The sequence below is a fragment of the Cyrtonyx montezumae genome, unplaced genomic scaffold (assembly GCF_038088225.1).
Source record: "Cyrtonyx montezumae isolate F1298 unplaced genomic scaffold, pur_monq_1.0 scaffold_15, whole genome shotgun sequence".
Lineage (NCBI taxonomy): Eukaryota > Metazoa > Chordata > Aves > Galliformes > Odontophoridae > Cyrtonyx > Cyrtonyx montezumae.
This window is the reverse complement of record NW_027071881.1, coordinates 5,317,972-5,338,761: the sequence shown is the minus strand read 5'-3', so window position 1 is coordinate 5,338,761 and position 20,790 is coordinate 5,317,972. Positions and strand designations below refer to the sequence as shown.

At 43.3% G+C, this 20,790-nt stretch overlaps 2 protein-coding genes and 2 non-coding genes across 4 annotated transcripts; 1 reads left to right on the top strand and 3 right to left on the bottom strand.

Moving 5' to 3' along the window:
• Positions 1–731: 731 nt before the first annotated feature.
• CCT6A (chaperonin containing TCP1 subunit 6A) lies at positions 732–6,707 on the bottom strand. Its single transcript, XM_065731840.1, has 14 exons — positions 6,533–6,707; positions 6,272–6,335; positions 5,640–5,774; positions 4,873–5,046; positions 4,631–4,734; positions 3,810–3,920; positions 3,359–3,518; positions 3,007–3,089; positions 2,544–2,640; positions 1,987–2,134; positions 1,743–1,876; positions 1,531–1,633; positions 1,102–1,174; positions 732–925 (listed from the first exon to the last, which is right to left on the bottom strand). The coding sequence occupies exons 1-14, from the start codon at positions 6,664–6,666 to the stop codon at positions 853–855; spliced, it is 1,593 nt and encodes a 530-aa protein (XP_065587912.1). The 5' UTR covers positions 6,667–6,707; the 3' UTR covers positions 732–852.
• Positions 4,060–4,195, bottom strand: LOC136046001 (small nucleolar RNA SNORA15). Its single transcript, XR_010621946.1, has one exon. It is a non-coding gene; the product is annotated as a small nucleolar RNA SNORA15 (small nucleolar RNA).
• On the bottom strand, positions 5,165–5,296 carry LOC136046002 (small nucleolar RNA SNORA22). Its single transcript, XR_010621947.1, has one exon. It is a non-coding gene; the product is annotated as a small nucleolar RNA SNORA22 (small nucleolar RNA).
• A 9,613-nt stretch (positions 6,708–16,320) lies between the features above and the next one.
• Positions 16,321–20,763, top strand: PSPH (phosphoserine phosphatase). The gene is made up of 5 exons (XM_065731860.1): positions 16,321–16,566; positions 16,836–16,970; positions 18,175–18,320; positions 19,124–19,272; positions 20,577–20,763. Exons 1-5 carry the CDS (start codon positions 16,346–16,348, stop codon positions 20,685–20,687), a joined length of 762 nt encoding a protein of 253 aa, XP_065587932.1. The 5' UTR covers positions 16,321–16,345; the 3' UTR covers positions 20,688–20,763.
• Positions 20,764–20,790: the final 27 nt, after the last annotated feature.

Here is a 20,790-nt window from a genome sequence, read left to right as displayed (position 1 = left end):
TGCATGTAAGCGCTGATATGTCCCCTCCACACATGAAAGGCCTACCACTAGCCGGGCTACTGCCAGAACCACAGCGCCAGCTATGCTTCCCGTGCACATCTGAATTAAAAAGGCTGCTCAAGCAGCTCCAACATAGACTAAAGCTGATGGACTACTTAAAGGAAGCAAACGAACCGTGTGCAGTTGTTGCCCCAACACTGCACCCTGCCTAGATCTCTTGTGGTGTTAGCAGTCCCCGCTTACAGCAGAAGGCACAAAGAAACCACACCAACAAGGAGGACAACATGCAGCACATTTCAGATCTTCCCAGAGACACGTGGACTAAAAAGCTTTATTTGTGAGCAAGGGGAAAACAATAGGTTACTGGCAAAATCCAGCTGCACGATGCTCTGCACTAATTCCACACTAACCCTAGCACTCCAGAAGCAGCGTCCTGAGCCTGACCTCCATGCCACCCCAAACACAAATCCACGCCTGCAGCCCAGCACCGTTCTCAAAGTGCTGAACGAAGTTCAAGACACCGGTCCACAGAACGTGAAGCTTTCAATAACCGACACAGAGAGCACTGAACGTAAGAGTTTATTGGGTAAAAAGGACAGCAACTTCAGTTGTACACTTCAGAGAAATTAAATATAAATAACTGATTTTTTAGAACCGAGTACTTCAATAGTTGCTAATAATCTGAGTGGCCGTGGTGACCGAAGAGGCGCTGCTATAGTGACAGCGCAGTGATTTCTGTTGCTGGGAAAACCCACCATGGCTAAAGAAAAAAAGCACTTTCAGGTGGACTTCTTGAAGACACTCCAGAGAGCACTACTGGAGCTGACCACCACCACCAACAGCAGATCCAATTCACCCTTTAAGAGACGACATTCCAGCTCGCATGATTTCATCCACCAAGAGAATGTTGCTAGCAATCACCGTGCTGGAAATGTTAAATAAATAGTTAGCACGCCTGTTTTAACACCAACACAACTCAGCTCAACTCCTGCCCTGGAAGAGAGCTTGCTCTCACAGATACTCCTTGATTCCACCCATGTTACTGTATCCATTTTGCCAACTAAACACTCATTACTATTGAAAAGTGAAAACAACACTTACCACGAATGAAGTAGTTGCTTCTTGACATTGTAATTGTCCCAGATGCCAGCAGCAGCAGCTACCATTGGCTCACCTAGCAAAGAGGCACAACAGCCTTTAAACAACCAGCCTACACCGTTCAAGGCAAGAGATCCTGCTGCTGAACAACTGAAATTACTTGCTAAGCACAAAGTGCTCATCTGTGGACTCATGTGCACACAATGCATGCAGGTATTACCAGTAATAGCACACCTGCCAAGGCACTCTGCATTGCCTCGTTCTGTGAAAAGCTGAGCTTTCTGCAGTCAGTGATCTTATGCTTCACAGAGCTCATCCATGATAGGTCTGGCCTCCTAGAAACACTCCTAGGTCCCAGAAGCATTGTTTTGCTGCTTTGAAATGACAGCCAAGCTGATTTTACTAGACCCAATGATATTAGAAAGCTCTTACCAGTGTTCAGGTCAACTCCAGTGAGCTGCCCAGATTCTGCGTGCTCCGCCTGAACCTTCACTAGTGTCTCCTGGGGATCGTAACCGGAGTTCTGAGCGAGAACCTTGGAGGAAACAAAACCATGATTCACATAAATGTAAAAAGACCTCCTACAGAAAACACAAAGGATCCTGGCATGCTTTGGAGTCCCTTTATTTTGGAGGTCCTCGTACCTTAGGAATGATGAGGAGAGCATCAGCAAAAGCTTGAACTCCAAGCTGGGCTCTTCCTTTTACGTGAGGCTTATGCTTAACAAGAGCATTAGCTACTGCCACTTCCAGTGCACCCGCCCCTGGAATCACACATCCTACAAGGCAAAGCAGTAACACTGAGACTTCACAATAAGAACTTACTCCAATTTAAAGAGCTCTTATACAACAGTCACCATTTTTGAGGAGAGTTGTTGCCGAGACTTACCATCCTCAATAGCATTTTTTACAGCACGCAGACCATCTCTTACTGCATCCTTTATCTGTGTAAGTGTGTGCTTATTAGGTCCCCTGATCAACAGAGTAACAGAGCGTGGGTTGTCACATTTCTCAATGAAGGTGTACTTCTCCTCTCCCTATGAACAGCATTGGGTATTCACGTTACTTATTTTAAGCAAATTTAAACAACAAAAAAAACCCTGGACACTTTCACACTCAGTTCTCATCACTTCTTGGGGTGTTACTCAGAAGCAATTTCTAGTAGAAAGAACCTAGCAGAATCTTGTTTCCATCTTCTTTACTTTATGATATTAAAAGTTTAACACGGATCTATCAATGAGCAGTGTGATGAGAGCAAATATGAAGGTAAATATTCACATACAAGTGGATGGTAGGGTTTAAAACCCCATCAGCATTTATTCATTCTGCATATTCTAAGAGCTGTACTGTGGGAAAACCCTCTGCACAGACACATTAATTAAAAAAAAAAAAAGCAATACCAGAGGTACTTAACTTTCCTTCAACAAAAAGCTCAGCTGTACTTACCAGCGTGTACTCATAGACAAGACCTGCATGTCCCAAACAATCAGGAGTGAGATCCTCCACAGAGTTCAAAGCTGTACCTCCACATGCAAGAGTCAGCCTGAAAGAGTTCGTTTACTGCTTAGCAATGTGAAGCCACCAACATGAACAACAGTATTTCAGCATGCAATACTGTAATTCCTGAGCTCGCAATAGTTTTGTTTCTTTTCATGAGAGCTCTTCATAAATAAAAAAAATTAAGCCTCTAAAAGAGACATCTACACTTGAGCACACACAGCTTAAAACTCCTCATCAGTCCTTGTACTGATCTGCCTACTTCAGTTTGTACACTGAGTTGCCCTAATCACACTCACACCAAAGATGACTTTTTGCTGACAGCCTTTAAAAGCTGAATCAAGACAGATCTGATTCACTGTGGAAGTGTAGAAGAGCAAGCTATTTACCCCTTCTCTCCCAAGAAGCATACCTTTCCATGTTCCTCCGTTTAGCCCTGCGCAAAGCAACAATTCCTTCTTTTGCAAGTGCATCCAAGGAAAACGGGTCAATTCCCTAGAAACAAGGAAAGGGACTATCAAGACAAGATAAAATAAACAAAAAAAACCCAACCAACCAACCCTCTCTCAGCTTGACATAAGTTCTTCCTCAGGACTCTAAAAATCTCAGTAAGGAACTGCATGTGTACATTCTTAAGGTCATCAACCTCAATTTAGTTACTTGTATCCAAAGCACTGTACTAAATGAACCAAGCAGCACCAAGTTTGCCAAGAAAGCCAACATTTCTGGTTATTTTTCCTCCTTAGTTCTACCCTTCATCTCACCTTCTGGTTAATCACAATAAATCCTTTATCTGAATCACCACAGACTCTTCTTTTCAAGTCTACAATTTTGCTCACTCTGTCTTCAATGAACTTCCTTTCTGCTTTCACTAGTTTCTCTCTCTCCTCAGCACTTTTGTAGAAGAATCCAGCGCTCACCTCTCTGGAGAGGAGAAAAAAGCAGTAAGAAAATTAGCTGTCAAACCAGTGTTGTAGAAATAAATCCTTTCAGTAACATTGTAAAAATTAATAGGCAGGTTTTATCTCAGTCATTAACCTCCCTTCTCCAGGACATGGAAGCAGAGGAAACACCACCTTTAGCACTCTACCTTCTATGCTACCTGCTCTCTTTAAGAGCAACTGCGTGGCTCTTCTGGTACTTATTTAAGCACACCCTGAAGAAGTCAAAGATCAGAAAACATGGACATCTTACATGCTGGTGCTTTGTACTCACGTTTTCTCATATTCCAAAGATACGTTGCAAGTAAGAATATAAGCATCTTCCACTCTTTTCCTCATGTCAGGATGGCGAGCACCATGATCCAAAACCAGCCCCCTGATCAGCCTGAAAGATCACCGAGCATTTTGTGTGTCAAGATAGTCAGCAAAGAGGTAAGCACTTCATGGAAGTACACACTGGTTGAGATAACTAATCAGTCTACCATGAATTGTCTGTGAACTCCTGTTCGGAGCAAAGATTGATCATATATCCCACTTCCAAGGGCATGCCCACTCACATATAAAAAGCATGCCAATCAGAGTGTAAAAAGGGAATTTATTCTGGCATAGTGTCTGACTGCAATAGCTACTGAAGAAAGCTAGTGCAGAATTCATCCATGCCACTGTGAAAGAGGGCACAGAATACCCCAAAAGACAGCTGCAACCCTGTTTTCAGGTACTGAATGCAACTGTCTGAACAGACAGGTTTAAAACGTATTAAGCATATTCAAGTCACAGACACTATCACTAACAGCAGACATGGTTATAAAGCAGATGTCTGAGCCAATGTCACCATTCCCTGTTCAAAAATAGTCAGGAACTCAAGTTCAGTGACTGGGAAACTTCTGCTGTTTCAGACATGGGTGATCTGGACTTCAGTTTCTGCCTTTCTTTCACTCCCTCCAACTGATTTTTCCAACAACAGCTCTGAGATACACAAGCTCTTTTAAAAGAAAATCTAAAACTCAAAAACCCAAACACACACAAAAAAACAATCCAGTCTGCTCCAGTATCAGGAAACCATTAAATTGGAGCTTGACGACACTCATTACTTACGTTGTGTCAGTTTCCGATTTATGCTTCATCTCCATAATTTCTACCATATGAAGGTCAATAGGTTCACCTGGTTTTCTGACTGCCAAAACAGAATCTACTACAGCCTGAAAAAGAGAAGGGGGGAAATCCCCAAAAGGGGGGATCACATCTTTCTATCCACTCTTTGCCAAAGGAATAATCCCAGCAGCTTACAACCTGGAGCACTACACACAAAAAGGGGATGAGGACACATGGACACTTGCCTCTGTTAAGATGTCAGCAAGTTCAGTATGAACTTTAGTACGAAGGGATGTTTTGGCAACATCTATAAGGGTCTCCCTGTCCATTTCCTTGGTTACTTTGACCTGCTCCAAGACTTCAAGTGCCTTCTCCTTTGCAATCTCAAATCCTTCTGCTACTATTCTGGGGTGCAAGCCCTAATGCAAGAAAAGAAGGGACACGATCAGCCAACAGTAAGATAAAGTAGTGTTTTCCCTGTAAGTTTCACCAGTGCATGATGTCAAAACAAAGAACACACACGATACAGGGATAAGAAAATGTACTGTCCTTCTGAATACATATAAAAGGAATGCCAGTCCTTCCTATGCAGAGGAAAAGCACAGGTTATTCTAGCACAGAATTAAAACCAAGGGAACTACAAAGCGCACTTGGGTGTTCACTGTGCAATATGAATGCCTATTCTGCAAACTATACTACGTATACTGAATATTACCACAGAGTATCCCCCTCTTAAAATGCAAATAAGAAATGTTTTCATTCAAATAAAACAGACAGAGATAACAACATGAATCAGGCACAATATCATTAAAAGCTACAGTATCCCAAGCCTTGGATCCTCTTTGGACTTTTTTCTATTTTCTAAGTTCTGTAACACACTTGTTTTAAGCAGAAAGAGGTATTTCATTTTCACACTTCTGAGTGTCAAGTACATAACACAAAACCAAAGCTGAACAGTCTCTGGTGAAGCTTTTCTACTTGCCCACCTACAAAAGGAACGCAGCATACATACCTCAGAAATATAGAGATCTGCTTGCTTCAGCAGCTCTCCAATGATTAAGACATTTGAGGTGGTACCATCTCCAGTGATGTCATCCTGTGCTGTTGCTACTTTTGCTATCAAGGAGGCTGTGGGGTGTTGTATTTGCTGAACAAAAACAAGAAACTGACTAGTAAGCCTTACCGCACTGGTACAGGTAGCGAGTGATATACAATCAGTTAAACAAGATTCTTAATGAATAAATTACACTCAATAATTCCTGTCAGTTTAATCGGTTTCGACACATAATCTCAGTTAAGAACAAAAGAAACTCAGGCTTTGAGAGTAAGTTTCTTAAGTTAACGTGTAGAACACGGTCTTTTTTTCCTTGGGGACCCAAACACTGACAGCGAAAAGATCTCAGAGAAAAGCAGGGAGCTGCCATCAGGAGAAGGCTCTTCACCAGAGTGCGGTGGGCACAGAACCCGCTCCCCAGGAAGCGGCCAATTCAGCCCAAACAGGCCCTACCACACACACACACACCACGCTACACCCCACACAAAGGCAGTCCGAGGGCAGCGAGCGGGCCCATCCCCACAACTCCTCACAGAGCCGTCCAGGAGCAGTCCCCAGCGCTCCCTCCCCTCCCTCCACCCGCAGCTCACCATTTCCTGCAGCAGCACGTTGCCATCTTTGGTCAGCTTGATGTCTCCGGCTCCCGACACCAGCCTGCGGGCGGCACGAGGAGGGTGAGTTAAGCTTCAGAAAGGCCCACCCCACCCCCCGACCCACACACACCCTCCGCCTCCGTTCCCCGCCGCGCGGGTCCCGCTCTCCCCTCAGGCCCCAGCGGCCGCCCAAGCGCTGAGGCGCGTGGCGGGACGGCCCGGCCCACCCTCAGAGGGAGCTGAGCGGGGTTTCCTCACATCTTCATGGTGCCCTTAGGGCCCAGGTTGGTCCGCAGCACGTCCTGCAGCCCGCGGGCCGCGCTGATGTTCACCGCCAGGGCAGCCTGGGCGCGAGCCACCTCGGCCTTGGGGTTCAGGGCCTTCACCGCCATGGCTGCCGCTCCGCGCTAGGCCGGGTCGGGCCGGGATAGGGCGGGAACAAAGCGAGCCGCGCCTCTCCGCCCGCCCCTTCTAGAACACTCCGGAGAACGCGCGCTCCCATTGGTCCACACGCTGCCACGCCGCGGCGCTATTGGCTGAGAGGTCTGTCGTTCTGCCCGGAAGCTCCCGCCCTCTCGCTGGCATTGGGGAGGCGGGAGCTGCGTTCAGGCTCGGCGGCCGCCTTTACAGGTGGGCGGTGGCTGTGTAGACGAAGCTTTTGAGCGGGGAAGTTTTTCATCCCACCCGCTCATAGACTCATTCAGATTGAAAAAGATCACTCAGATCCCCAAGTGCCAGCCCAGCGCACCGTGCCCGCTGACCACGTCCCCCTGCCACATCCCCACGGCTCTGCAGCACCTGGTGCTGACCCAACCGCCTCTCTCATGTGACGGATGTCTTAGCCAGGTCCACAAAACCGTGAGAATCAATAATTAAACGCACCGATTTAACCTTAGGTCGATAGAATTAATAGTTAAGCAGGATGGATTAATAATCGAAGTGGTTCTTGATCAACATCCAGAAGTGAGGTTAATCAGAAGTTATCTTACCTAACGAGGCTGCAGCTCCCTCGGCCCAGCTCCACGGCCCCATGCACCTTCAAGACTCCGAATGCTCAGCAAGTCCTTAATACGAGGAAGAGCTCTCCCCAAGCAATGCTGAGATCCGTGGAAGTAAAGGATCACATTAAAGTTAAAGCATCTTGTGGTGCTGGAAGTGTTTGGCTTACAGGGCCAGCCCTTGAGGTTGCACAGTGTACTTAACTACATATCATAGCAGCTTCAAGCTCCCAAAAGGCAGAAGATGGATTGTACTTGAGAAGAGAGCTGCAGCCAGGGCCCCTTACATGCAGCACAGGTTGCACTGCGTTGCCCCATCTAGCTCTTTGCCCCCAGACACATGCCTGCTGCACCTGGGCCGGTTGGCAATACCAGGCCTGATGCAACTCTCTCCTTATTTGATTCTGTAAGGAAAGTGTTTGCCCCCAAACTAATGGGTAGAGCAGAATAAATCCCCCTCACGCCTTCCCACAGTTGCCAGCTCTGGATACAGAGGTTCTGCAATCCACTGCATTGGTGCTGGGCAATGCAATGGGCCGTTGGTGTTTCCATGTCACTTCCAGTAGTGAACACTAAGCTAAGGTAGGAAACTCCAAGCTATGAGTAGTAAACTCTAATTGTTAGGTATGATTTTCTAGTTTTGGGGGAGCTTGACTGACATGCTCAGTGAATGAGAGCCAAGTGTAATGGCAGACTCACCAGTCCTCCTGATGTTGGCAGTAGGGTATGGCACCTGCTACTAACCTGCTCTGCTGTTTTGGGTGAGGATCTCAGGTTTCTTGGCAAAGCCCCATGCATGGCCCATAATTCTGACGGGCAGGTCTGGAGGGACAGCTGCCAGTATGCTTGGGTTTCTGGTTTTTACATGTTTTTGATAGAGTTGATGTTTGAGCATCACATACCACAAGTTTGGGGACTTTTTGGTTGTCAGAGCAGAGTGCACCTCTTGTGAAATATTTTAATGCTGATTCTTTAGTATGGAGGCTGGTTTTTTTCCTTATTTTTTTTTTCCTTCCTGCTGTTGTAATCATTAAAAATAAACATTGAACATTGCAAAATGCAGGAAATTACACTTGGTATTTCATAACTGGGCTCTGGAATTCTCCTGTTAATGTTTATTCCTCACTTTTGCTGGGATGCTACTGGCCTGCTGAAAGCAGAAACCAAGCCACCCAGCCCTGAGAGGCTGCAGTGCTGATATTTAAGGTGTATAGCCTCAGTGCTCAGTTAGAACACCTGAATTCCCAGCTCTGCCCCAGTTTCTAGAGCACACACTTAACACTCATTTTGCTATTTTGCTTCTCTGGTTTGTAATTTTTTTCCCCTCAATCCTTTCTCCAGACTGTTCTCAGTAGAGGGCAGCCTTGTCAAATCCATAGGCAGAGCAGCAGCAGGCACGCTGTATTTTTACATTTTCCCTTTTGCTGTTCTGTGACCTGCATGGGTGATGTCCTGTGGAAAAGCAGGAATCTTCCCTCCTAAACACCTGCACTGAGTAGGGCTGCCTACTGACACTTCAGGTTCATGGTCTCCACGTTTTGTACGGATGGAGAGGTTCTGCAGTCACATACAAGAGTCAGGTGCTGTGTTTGTATTGAAGTCACGCATCCATATAACCCATGCTGTTAACTCGTGAGCATCCTCTCCACTCATCTGCCTCTCAGTGTTTCTTTCCTAGATCACACGAAGTTTAAGTTATGGTATAGCAACATTTCTCATTATAATTTTCACAGCAAATGCCCACTTTGCTGCATTTTTCAGACATCTATTCAGTTTTCAGTTGAAGCTTTTATTCACTTCTCAGTCTTTTAGCTGTAATTGTTGAACTGTTCATCTTACTTGCTTTTAATGCCTAGGAAAAACACAGGGCAGAGGCTTACAAGGCCCAAGCTGTCCTTTGGAATCACCGGGGCTGTGACAAATTACACCAGTTTAGAATTGATAACATGATATTTAAGTGAATTAAACCCAACAGTTCTGTTAAATTAAGTCAAGTAGAGGGAACATCCAGCATGAAATATCCAATAGTGATTCTCACAAGTGAAATAACGTGCTGCTTATCTTGGCAGAAAGTAAAAGCAGTGTTCTTTCATCCCTATCAAGCTCTGTTTTTATTTAACCATATTCACAGAAACCATTTTTAAATCTGTTTTAAAACATACTGTGCTGATATAAGAAGGTACTGATAGAAGCTTATGTTGACAAGCATTCTTACAAGTCCTAAGAACATTTGAAAAAACATAAAGGCAGGCATGGATGGAGAAGCACAGAAGAGTATTGATTCAGTTCATGCCCATAAGATTGAAGAGCAATACTGCCAGAATTGCAAAAGAGATCATGCATAGAAAGTGACCGGTGTACGCAGCAGTGCAGAACAATCTTTCAAGATGGGTAACGGTCATAAGACTCCCATCACAAACAAATAAAAGCAGCTAAATCAGCAGTCTGGCTTTCTGGACCTTGAAAGAAATGACTGGCCTCATACCTCAGGGTTGGCAGCCTCCTGTTTGCTAACTGGTGCCCACAGCCATGTTTGCGGAAAGCTCTTCTGTAGGATGCCAGAATACTAGCACGCACACACAGGCTTTGCAGGTTTTCCTTTGCTTTTGACATTTTATCTGGGTAAACAAAACAGAGCCTTGTCATAAAGCAGATTAAATTCTGCCTTCGAGATTTGTGATGAATTTTGATTTCAGATTTTTTTTGGTATAACAACGCGCGCTCCGATTCACTGTTGAGCAACAGCTTAAATGCAGTACTGCAATTTCAATGCAGAACAACTTTCATCTGCAGTCAAAGAAAACAATACCCCTCGCCTCTGATTGCACGCTGAGACAAACTCCTGACCACCACTTGGCACAGCCCCTCCTCAGCTCTCATCCCTTGCCCTCCCGTGCTCTGCGGAGGTAGGTGTGTTTGCTCAGACCTGCCTTGCTCTCTGTGCGCAGCCCGGCACCGAGCGAGCTCCCCATCATGTCGTGCCCTGCCCGCTCCCTGCCAAGCCATGCCTACCCATGCTGGGAGTGCCCCGAGCCGGGCCAGAGCGGCTCCTCCCCCGACGCAGGCAAGGTTACACCTCTCTTCCCTACGCCTGTCAGCGAACAGCTGGACTTCTCTGGTTACATGTGTGCAACCATTTAAAAAAAACATCCAGGCTGGCTTACTCAGCAGATTATAAAGAGTGATTTACAAAATGCGTCTTTCTTCCAGATCAGCCCGTGCCGTTGCATTTATGTGACTGGAGGTCTCAGCTGATCCATTCTTTTCTTGTGCAGTCAAGAGGTTTGCAGCAGCAGCAGCAGCCACGGCCAGTACCGTACTGTAAGTCACCGGGAACATTTTTTTCTCTCAATTTGGAAGGGGTTGGCATTTGGTGTATTCAGTTCCATAACACTGACATATTTTTCTCGCATAGACGATGAACTGTATATGTTACACTGGGGCTGTGCACTGCCCAGCAAGACGCAGCAGCAGTGTGGTGCCTGCTTTACAGCAGCAGCATGAATGAATGATGCAATCATGCAGGGGGGAAGCATCATCATTTTGACAGGAAAGGCAAGAGGAGATTGGAGAGCTGGGAGCTGTCTGTCAACATCCACATCCCTTTAGCCCTTTTCAAATACCTTTTAAAAATGTGCTTAGAATAAATTTGTTGTTAGGCATTGCTGTACAGATATCAGGATATAGCTGCTAACAACCCATCTCTTGACTTGCACACAGGTTTCTGATACTACCTTTAAAATCTGAACATAAAGCCAAGAAGCTAGAAGCAGCCTCAGTGAGTTTAAGGACTGAATTTTTATATTCTCACATTGAAAACTACAGATGGGTTGAACTTCTGAAGAGCAGTACTTGCAGGGATACGTAACAATTTGCTTAAATATAGCTAATCTGTTACAATATATAATCTCTCTTTTAAAGCTTTCAGAACACGTTGCTAATACTGAGAGTCAAAGCTCAGCATAACAAAGCTGTATTACCATTCTAATCTCATTTTACAGACATAGGACTAGCAGCAATGAAGGACTAACAGCTTTGTTTAAACTACTACCACAGAAGCTCTCCTGTGGACGTTCTCATGAACAGAATCATACCTGGGATGGGAAAGGTCCTAAGAAAAAAACTGGAGAAAAATTTCTCTGACTCTCATACTCTAAGCAGCTGTTTCCCACCAATGCAACAGAAATGGTTTTAAGTGGTTGCGTTTCTGTTAATCTCACTGCCCGTTCAATGTAATGTTATTCTGCCTGAGAACATATCTTGCAATGACTTCGTTCTCATCCAAACCAGTGGGACTAACTTCACTGATGGATGGAAAATAACTCCGGGCAAAGTGAGAACAAAAGTGGTCTTCTTGTGCACCCATAGCTTTCAGCAAAGTGCTCATGCTCACACTTCTAAATGGGAAAGTGAATCAGAATCATAAACACTAGAGACTGCACACTGAGGACATTCCCGAATGACCTGTTTAAAAAGATATTTTATGTAGCATCTCATCAAGATTTACTTAATCTTCAGGTTCTTGCACAGCAGTAAGTGTGGCTGTAATACAAAGTGGCAGTGTGACAGCGATTTTGAAAGCTAACAAGTGGAGACACCTTGGATATTTTGAGATTTCGTCAAATTCTCATCAAAACACAGCTGCCACAGAACACAGAGCTCTGAGTGTCACTGCGTGCTCTGTTTCCATTACAGCTAGCAGGTACTGTGTATGTTTCAGCTTTTCACATATGCCCTTCTTTGACTGGTCAGCAAACAGAAGATTGCAGTTGTTTTCCTTTAACATGTGTTCTTACATAATTGTTAGGCCTGCTTCTGTGACTCCACCCACTCTGTTACGAAAGAGATCCTATTTCTTGTGGAAATGCCAATTTTTTTCCAAGTTGTTTAATGAAGTCCGGAGGCCCAAAGATCTCATGGGAATTCCATTTCCCCGTGTGATGTCCTTTTTGTCCAGTTGCATCTCAGCCTTCCCCCTATCTCTTTCCCTTTGCCACTCTTCTTACACCTTCTCTAGCTTTTTCTTTGCCCACTGCTTCGACTTCTTCCAATTTTCTTTTCAACTTTTGCCCACTATATTTTATTATCAGACCTGTTGAAGTGTTTGCTGCTTGGATACTTTTCCAGTGTGGAAATAATAGAACAGAAATAGATTTCCTACTTGAAATATGATGTCTGAATGATCAGAGATTTTCTACTTAACTTTTTTTTTCATACGGAGACAGAACTCATAATTATTAATTGCAGGAAATTCTTTTTTCTTACCATCTCATAAAAGCATTGATGCATCCAAGCCATTGGATGGTCTGTGTTTCAGAGTAACTGAATTTCTGCCAACCGCAGAGGCCCAAAACTCTCTGGAATTAAAAACTGTTATTCCTTTACTAAGTCCTTTAGAGTTTTGCCCATAGAAAAGCTTGCAGGACTTCTGTTCTCTTTCCTCATGTTTCCAGATGACACCTACCTGTAGACAAGAATCATAGAATATCTTGAGTTGGGAGGGTCTCATAAGGATCACTGAGTCGAACTCCTGGCTCCATACAGGACCACCCAAAAATCAGTCTGTATGACTGAGAGTGTTGTTCAGACTCTTTTTGAGCTCCAGCAGCTCGGTGCTGTGACCACTGCCCTGGCAGCCTGTTCCAGAGCCTGACCACCCTTCTCAGTGAAGAAAATCTTCCTGATAAACAGCTCGAATCTCCCTGCTGCAGCTTCATTGGATCACGGAGCCCAACTCCTGAGTTCACACAGGGCAACATAAGAGTCAAACCATATATCTAAGTATTGTCCAAACACTTGAACACCTACAGGTTTGGGGCCATGCCATGACCACTTCCCTGGTCACATGAGCTACTGTCTGTCCTTATTTCCCTTGCAAGGTTACCCGGAGGTGAATTGTATGCAGTTGCCTGGTCAATGCCATGGCAGGATGACCTAGTGAAAATTCTGAAAACAAAGAAAGGAGCAGACCTTCTTCTGCCTGCATTTCCCCTACTCCTGTGGGCTGTTGCTCAATCACAAATAGCCTTGCCTTATGCTCTCACTTATGTTTAGGCCTGGGAAAAAAAATTTCACAAGTCACTGAAATTGGCACATTACTGTTTGAAGTGGCATTTGCTAAACTCTGGAGTTGATAGTCAGCCCTGGAGCTTTGCCGACCAAAGCAGAAGAACTTTATTTCACCCCAAGCTAACAACCTTTAACTCCTAATATTTGTTTTTCTCATGAGCAAGACTCCCTGCAATATCTGAAACTTCCCAAAAGCTTCTTCTCTTTCATCCATTATGAACTTCCCTGTTTTATAGTTCATCACAAGGTCTCCAGTTGTGTGGTGATACATTTGCCACAAATAAGTCTGTATTTTCTAGGACTCAGTGCCCAGCTTCAGCAGAATGTGGAAGAATTTTGGCAAGCCACAAACCAGGGGAGATCAGGAACTACTGCTCTGTTGTGCATTTCAAAATGCAATTCTTCCCTTACAATTTGTCATTTATAGGCATTACAAACCATAGCCTGAAATACTTTTGGAAGAGTTATAGTATTGAAAGAGAAGACAGTTAATTCCAGCCACAGCTTTGTGTATGCATCCATCAAAGTGAAGCTCAGAGCAGTGTCTTCATCATAGGAACATTCAGAGAAGGAAGTATGAGAAATGGGGGTATAAGGGAGAAGGAAAAGTTAATGTCTCCTCCTTCCTCCTCCCAGTGTGTTCTAACTATAACATTTTTATCAGATTAAAATTGTGAAGATGCATCCAAAAATATATTTCAAGTTCTCCCCATGGAATCACATAACAGTGCTGTCACCACACAGTGATGTTGCTTCATAATGTGGTGATGTTGCAGTGCAGCCTCAGGTTAGTATGAGGCAATGTGACTGCTTTGCATAATAAGGGATCAGTGTTGGAAGAACATGACACAAATATCACACGACAACGATGCAACAAGTTTGTCCAGTAGAGCAAATCCTGAAAATTGGCACCAAAACCATGGCTAAATTCTTTATAATTTCCAGTAGGCTGGAAAAAAAAATAAAAAAACAACATGCTATTTAAAAAATGTTAGTGCACAAGTAGGTGCAAATGGCTGCCAAGCCCTGCCCCTAAGTCAAAGCCCTCCTGGTCAGGAAATCAAAATTTTCCATTGAAAGTACAAAAGAGTGCTGTGGAGTCAATGTCAAGCCAAGGCTAACACAAAGTAAACTTGGAATTCATGTTTCACGTGTCCACTTGCTGCCAGCTATTAGCTCAGAACCAATCTCTGTCCAAGGGAACATGTGTCACTGAGGAGACTGCTTTCTCTTACGTCATGTTGATGGCACATAATAGTATTTCTTATACGTACAGTGCTATAAATGCAGCAATAATTCATTAGTGAATGAAACTTTTAAGGCTAGATTGGTTTTACAGTATGTCCGTACAAGGAACAGCTCCAGCACACCAAGAACAGAGACCTGTCAAACTATGGGCTGAGTACTATCTGCTCAGCAAATCTCACTCACACTTGCAAGACGAAGGAGCATTAAGGAACACACAGCATCACCTTGGCAGTCTTGTGCAAAAGCCATGAACCCACTTTTGTTATTAGAGCCATGTCCAGACCACAAAGCTCGAGAATAGCTAGAAGACCCTTTCAAGTAGTCTTGTTTCATGGTTTTGCCTTTAATCTGTCACATGACTTACTGTCCTTTGGTTCTTGCTTTTTCATATTTAACACCAATTTCTACCTGGTAAACAGAGATTAACTTAACAAATACGGTTCTTAGCTCTACACAACAGGTTTCACTCTAGCTCAGCAACAATAGCTCAGCCTTGAAGAGCAGTGTTTAAGCACTTGGACAACCACTTCTGCCTTATGGCACAAAAAAGATCATAATCTACAACCAGGCCTAGTGGGAATAAAAACAAAGGCTTCTCTTTGCTGCTTTGTCCATTAACTACTGAGCTGTGACCTCTCAGCACACAGAAGTCACCTCAGGAAACAGCACTGATGCTTACCATTTGTGATCCTGAGATGATTCCTGTCTGACAGTGTGCTACTTCAGTACCATTCAGCTCCCAGACTCTTCCACAGAAAAATATGTAGCAACCAGTCCTCCATTTTCACTGGATATCCTTTGTGATGAAGTTTGACAAAAAGGGAAAAAAAAAAAGTTTTGTGGAAACTTGTGTGTGTAAGAACTCTGACCATGAAAATTCACATGATATATAGGAGGAAAATAAATGAAGTTGAGCAGGAATAAATTAATTGGACATTCAGTTTAAAGCCATTTATTTCTCCTCTAACCTGTAAAAAGAAAGAACCTGCTACCCAGGTGAATTCACATAAAGTTTGCAGGAAGTCTAGGAGATTAGAAGAGAGAAAAACTGAGCTTCAACAAGGATCTGGGAAATGGGATAGATGTATGGACTGGTAAATAGTGAGGTCCACACAGCAATCCCTTATGAAAGCATAAAGCACAAGATGGTGGGGTTGAGTATGAAAATCCTGATTACAATCTTGAGCTTCTCATCTGCAGAACTGCTCAACACCATCATGTGAACAGATGTAAAAAGATAAACTTTTGTCACGTACTGTTATGGAAAAAGTTGTGGTTGTGGGCTTGGGGAACTTCACTCAACCCCTTAAGACATCACCACATTATATTAATCAAGACATAGAAAAGGACTGAAATCTTCATGATATAGGGACTACCACTCACTGATATGTTTAAGGGGCACCTAATTTGATACAACACATGGGATCTGAAGAGGAATCAAGATCCATCTGAGAAGCTGAGGAAGACGAGAATTTTGAGTCATGCACAGTAGTTGGCAGACAGATAATTCAGCAAATGCCAAGTATTACAACCTTGAACCCGTTATGAACATCAATGGGCTGAACCTGCTTGAGCAAATCAGCAGCTGCCCACAGCTCCACAGCCCACCTGTAACGTAAGTTGAACATCAGATGGCAGCAACGGCAGAGAGCGAATCAGCAGCCGAGCCAGACCTCCACCACCACTCACACTTGGATAAAAGCTGGCAGGGAGGCTGTGCTCGCCCCTTCTCACCACGGCCAGATCAGTGGCTCCAATGGCTCAAGACGAAGTCCTGTACTATGACTCAGAGAAAGAATGCATCTTATCTTCTTACAGGAAGAAGGTCCCTAAAAGGATGGCATCTCTTATGGAGATGAAGGAAATCTTCCGCAACGCTGACGCAGTATGCTTTGATGTGGACAGTACAGTCATCAGGGAAGAAGGCATCGATGAGCTTGCGAAGTTCTGTGGAGTTGGAGATGCTGTTGCAGAGATGTACGTATATTTGCTGTTTACTTCACATGAACAGTAGTAGAAAGTAAGCATGGACGAAGTTGAGCATAGTGAAATAACTCTTCTACCAGTGATTACTATCAACCTCTTCAGCATACCAGTCTTGCTCTCTACAACAGAGGTAGCCTGGTATAACTAGAACCAATAGGCTTTTAACCTATTCCTTGATATTGGTGTTAAAATAACAGTTCTTGGGAGAAACCTCAACTTGTTAAGTGTTACTGATCTATTTTGTCTGGATCTCAATTCAGGACCCGCAGAGCTATGAGTGGCACTGTGACATTCAAAGCAGCTTTAACAGCACGACTAGGACTCATACGACCCTCCTATGAACAAGTGCAGAAGTTAATATCTGACAATCCACCTCAGCTAACACCAGGAATACGGTATGGAAAAAGAGAAATAATGTCATGAATAAGTGTTCTAATAGTGCACAGCACAGATCAACAAAATTCTGTGACGTTAGTGAGGCTGTAATGATTAAAAAGATCATGAAGGGCAAATATATACTTAAATATCGTTATATATATAAAATACATATTTATATTCACCTTTGGGTTTAGAATAAACATTAACCAATTCAACTGGAAAGGTTTTCTTCCATTCAGATTGTTTCAAACAACTGAAAATATTTCCTTTACTATGAATTCTGGCCATAGCTGTAAATTTAAAATATTTTTGGCACATACAGTAGTTTTAAGACAACACTGTGCTTGTATTTTCTCCTTAAGATGAAGCACATGCTCAGCATTTACTGTAGAAAGCATAGCTAGATGTAACCACAAAGGGAACATTGTTTCTGTGTTTAGAATCACATGATTTTCCTTTTCACTCCTTCCCTTTCTTCCTCCTTCTCTGTACAGCCTCTTTGAAGCCTCCACTTTGCTTTTCAGTATTCAGCATTTCTCCTGTTACTGCTATCACTTCTGCTGTTTAGCAGTACTGCTGAGATCACTGTGTGCTGCTCTTCCGGCCTCTCGAGCTGACTTTTGTAGAAGTGTTAACTGCCCTCAAGTCCCATTGACGTTAACTAGGTCCAAAAACTGCTCATTCTTTAATTCCTTTTCTGGCACCCCTGGCACAGAGTACTTGGGTAAGCAACTCTGAGTTAGAAAACTGCACTTTGCACACTTCTTAGCCTGCTTCTGCATTTTTGTGCAGTGGTTTTATCTCCTATACATCCTCTGCTCTTTTCCAGTGCCAAAGATTTGTTTTCTTGCCAGTTTTATAATTAGCTTCAGAAAGCAATGTGTACTGGATCTGGTCTCATTTGTTCAGGGGTATGAACTGAAACAATATGAAAGTGTTATGGAAATACTTCCAGGGAACACTTGTTTCTGAGCAACTAACTACCTGTTAGCCTCTCAACAAGATGGTTTTGCTCAGCTCTTTTCCAGCACAAACTTGCAAAGAAAAGATGGAAAAAAATTCTAGGAGCAGAGTAGGATGGAGCTAGAAAGCAGCACACACCCTAAGTGAAGTGGATTAACAAAGTACATGGATAGCCTTGTTTAGAAAAGTATGTATTTTGGCTTTTTTGGTATCCGATGCTGCCTGGCACTCACGCTTGGTGACTTTCTTTCTTCCCAGGGAGCTGGTGAACAGGCTTCAACAACGAGGGGTACAGGTCTTCCTGGTCTCTGGGGGGTTTCAGAGCATCGTGGAGCACGTGGCCCTGCAGCTGAACATTCCAACGGCAAATGTGTTTGCAAACAGGCTGAAGTTCTACTTTAATGGTGAGATTCCCCTAACAGCTATTTTCTCTGTTAATTAGTGCCTATTTCTTTTTGTGTTCAGACTGTCAGATATTAGGCTACAGATATGGTCCAGACTAAACTGCCTTGTAACCAATCCAGCCAGCTTCAAGACCAAGTCTGTCTCCAAGTAGGAAAATTACAAGACTCCCCCCAAAAACACGAGTTTAAGTCATTTCTCAGATAGATGAAACAGAGCTGTAGTTACTTTTAAATCACAACTTGTGACAAAGTTAAAAAGCACTACAGTTGCTGACAGCAGAATTTCATTTTCTCTCACTTTCAAGTTTAAAGAGCTTCTTACACTTACCTGCTTTCAGAAGCAAACTTGACTTTCAGTGACTTTGAGGTATGTATGGTGACCAACGAACTTAACTTTAGTACAGCTGCTCTGGACTTTAAGCTAGTGTAATCAAGGAGAACTGTGGTTAGTGAGGTTCTTATTAGCTTTTTATACACTGTTTATATGTGATCCTGGATGCTGCTTTTCAAATATTAAGACCAGAATGACTGGATCAGAGTGATTGGGAATGGATTTGAGACACTACCATACAGGGGTTCTAAATTTGTCCTAGTATTTCTGCTCATACTCCCACTGAAGACTTGGGCAAAATACTCTGTTTTATGCTTACCTTCTAATTACTTCTTCAGGATGTTGAGACTGTGAAGCTTACAGGTCTGCATGTAATTAGCTGTATTCTGAAGAAAGGACCATAGGCGTTTATCTTTCTGTTTTTACATGAAAACATGCTATGTGTCTCACTCATCCTTGTTCTCTGTTCCAGGAGAATATGCAGGATTTGATGAAACACAACCAACAGCTGAATCAGGGGGGAAAGGAAAGGTTATCACTCATCTGAAAGAGCAGTTCCACTTTAAGAAAGTAGTTATGATTGGAGATGGGGCTACAGACATGGAAGCCTGTCCTCCTGCTGTAAGTATTAAAGAACTGGAATTCTGAATTTCCCTTTAGAAATGCTCTGGGAGGGAAAAAAAAAAGAATGCAGTTTAAATTCCCTGTAGGACTTCAAAACAGATCTTCAGCACTACAGGGATCTGCATAGGCAGCCTCCTCTAGAAAAGCTGCACTGTGCAATGGCTGGTTTCTCCCATGTGAAACTCAGTGTTCCATTCTCTAAGCCAGGGTGCTGGCTTGGTCCAGGAGAACTGTATAAAGCCTGGCAGGCTGCTGCAGATCAAGCTGATATTATGTCTGCCTTTCCCATCTACATTGCCAGAGTGTTTGCCCCCACACAGGACCCCATTATAGAGGTTCTATCACTATCAAGATTCCACTTCTGAACACTAATAAATGGTGCTAAGCACGAAGACCTGACACAGATCTGATGCACAATTTACTTGATAAAAGCCTAGCAGCAGGGCTCATCTCACCATAAAGTGATGGCACCTTTGAAGACAGCTCATCTCCAGGATGGATTAAAAGAAATAGAAAACCAGCTTTTATATGTGGCCATTTCAGAGACAAGAGACCCTAATTCTGTCTCATCTCTATCACCTCTCTCTACAAAAAAACAACTCCAAAAAACCCAGTGCCCCTGCTTTGCCACTGTTAGGGGCAGATATCCTAGAGCACAGAACAAACTCTAAGGGATACTGCTGATGTGAGTAAAGAGAGCAGGTCCCTTAGCATTAAGAATGTGAGTGATCAAAGGAACTTATTATTTGCTTAATATTTTCTATCTATTTCCAAAAAAAAAGTAGTAGTGGAAATTTTAAACATCTTCAGTGCAGCTGGTTTTCTAAAATCTAGAAATGATGACTGTTCATGGTTAATGATTGAAATAATGGTTAATGTTTACTTTTGGTATCTATCAAATGAGGTAAACAGAGTTAAGATAAACAGTATAGGGATAACTGCGAGATGCTGCATGCACATTCTGTTAACTCATTCTCGAGGAGTAAGGCTCTATGTTGCATCACAGCCACACCAGATTTTCAGCACAGATCTCAGGTCTCAACAATGCTGAAGTTGCAAGGTATTGAGGCACACCTTCAGTGTTGGAACAAAACTCTAATAACCAAAGTGGCATGAAATTAAATGCTAACAAAGTTCCTGTTCAAAAATACAGAAACAGACATGCCAAGTAAAACAGGTGAAGAGGTGGGGAACAACAGTCATTTCAAAATACAATCTTAAGAAGAAATTTAATTGCTGAAATGCTCCATACCTTACACAGGACTGCAATAATGTATGTGCCCATCCTTTGTGTTTTAAAGGACTGCTTCATTGGATTTGGAGGAAATGTAATCAGGAAGCAAGTAAAGGAGAAAGCTAAATGGTACATTACTCATTTTGATGAACTGCTAAAGGAACTGGAAGAACGATAAATTATACAGTAAAATAATATATTTAACAGCTGTAAGTCAACTATAAAATGCAATTAAACATGTATTTGTTTGCAAAGTTGTGTTCTGGATTTACTAATGAATC

What these genes read in the sequence shown, in the direction of transcription:
- PSPH (XM_065731860.1), top strand. Translation starts at nt 16,346, where the DNA reads ATGGCTCAAGACGAAGTCCTGTACTATGACTCAGAGAAAGAATGCATC. An exon ending in GCTGAAGTTCTACTTTAATG is followed by an intron (nt 18,321 to 19,123) that starts GTGAGATTCCCC and finishes TCTCTGTTCCAG; the next exon opens with GAGAATATGCAGGATTTGAT. An exon ending in TGGAAGCCTGTCCTCCTGCT is followed by an intron (nt 19,273 to 20,576) that starts GTAAGTATTAAA and finishes TGTGTTTTAAAG; the next exon opens with GACTGCTTCATTGGATTTGG.
- CCT6A (XM_065731840.1), bottom strand. Translation starts at nt 6,666, where the DNA reads ATGGCGGTGAAGGCCCTGAACCCCAAGGCCGAGGTGGCTCGCGCCCAG. An exon ending in AAACGGAGGAACATGGAAAG is followed by an intron (nt 2,641 to 3,006) that starts GTATGCTTCTTG and finishes GAACTCTTTCAG; the next exon opens with GCTGACTCTTGCATGTGGAG. An exon ending in AAGCAACTACTTCATTCGTG is followed by an intron (nt 926 to 1,101) that starts GTAAGTGTTGTT and finishes TAACATTTCCAG; the next exon opens with CACGGTGATTGCTAGCAACA.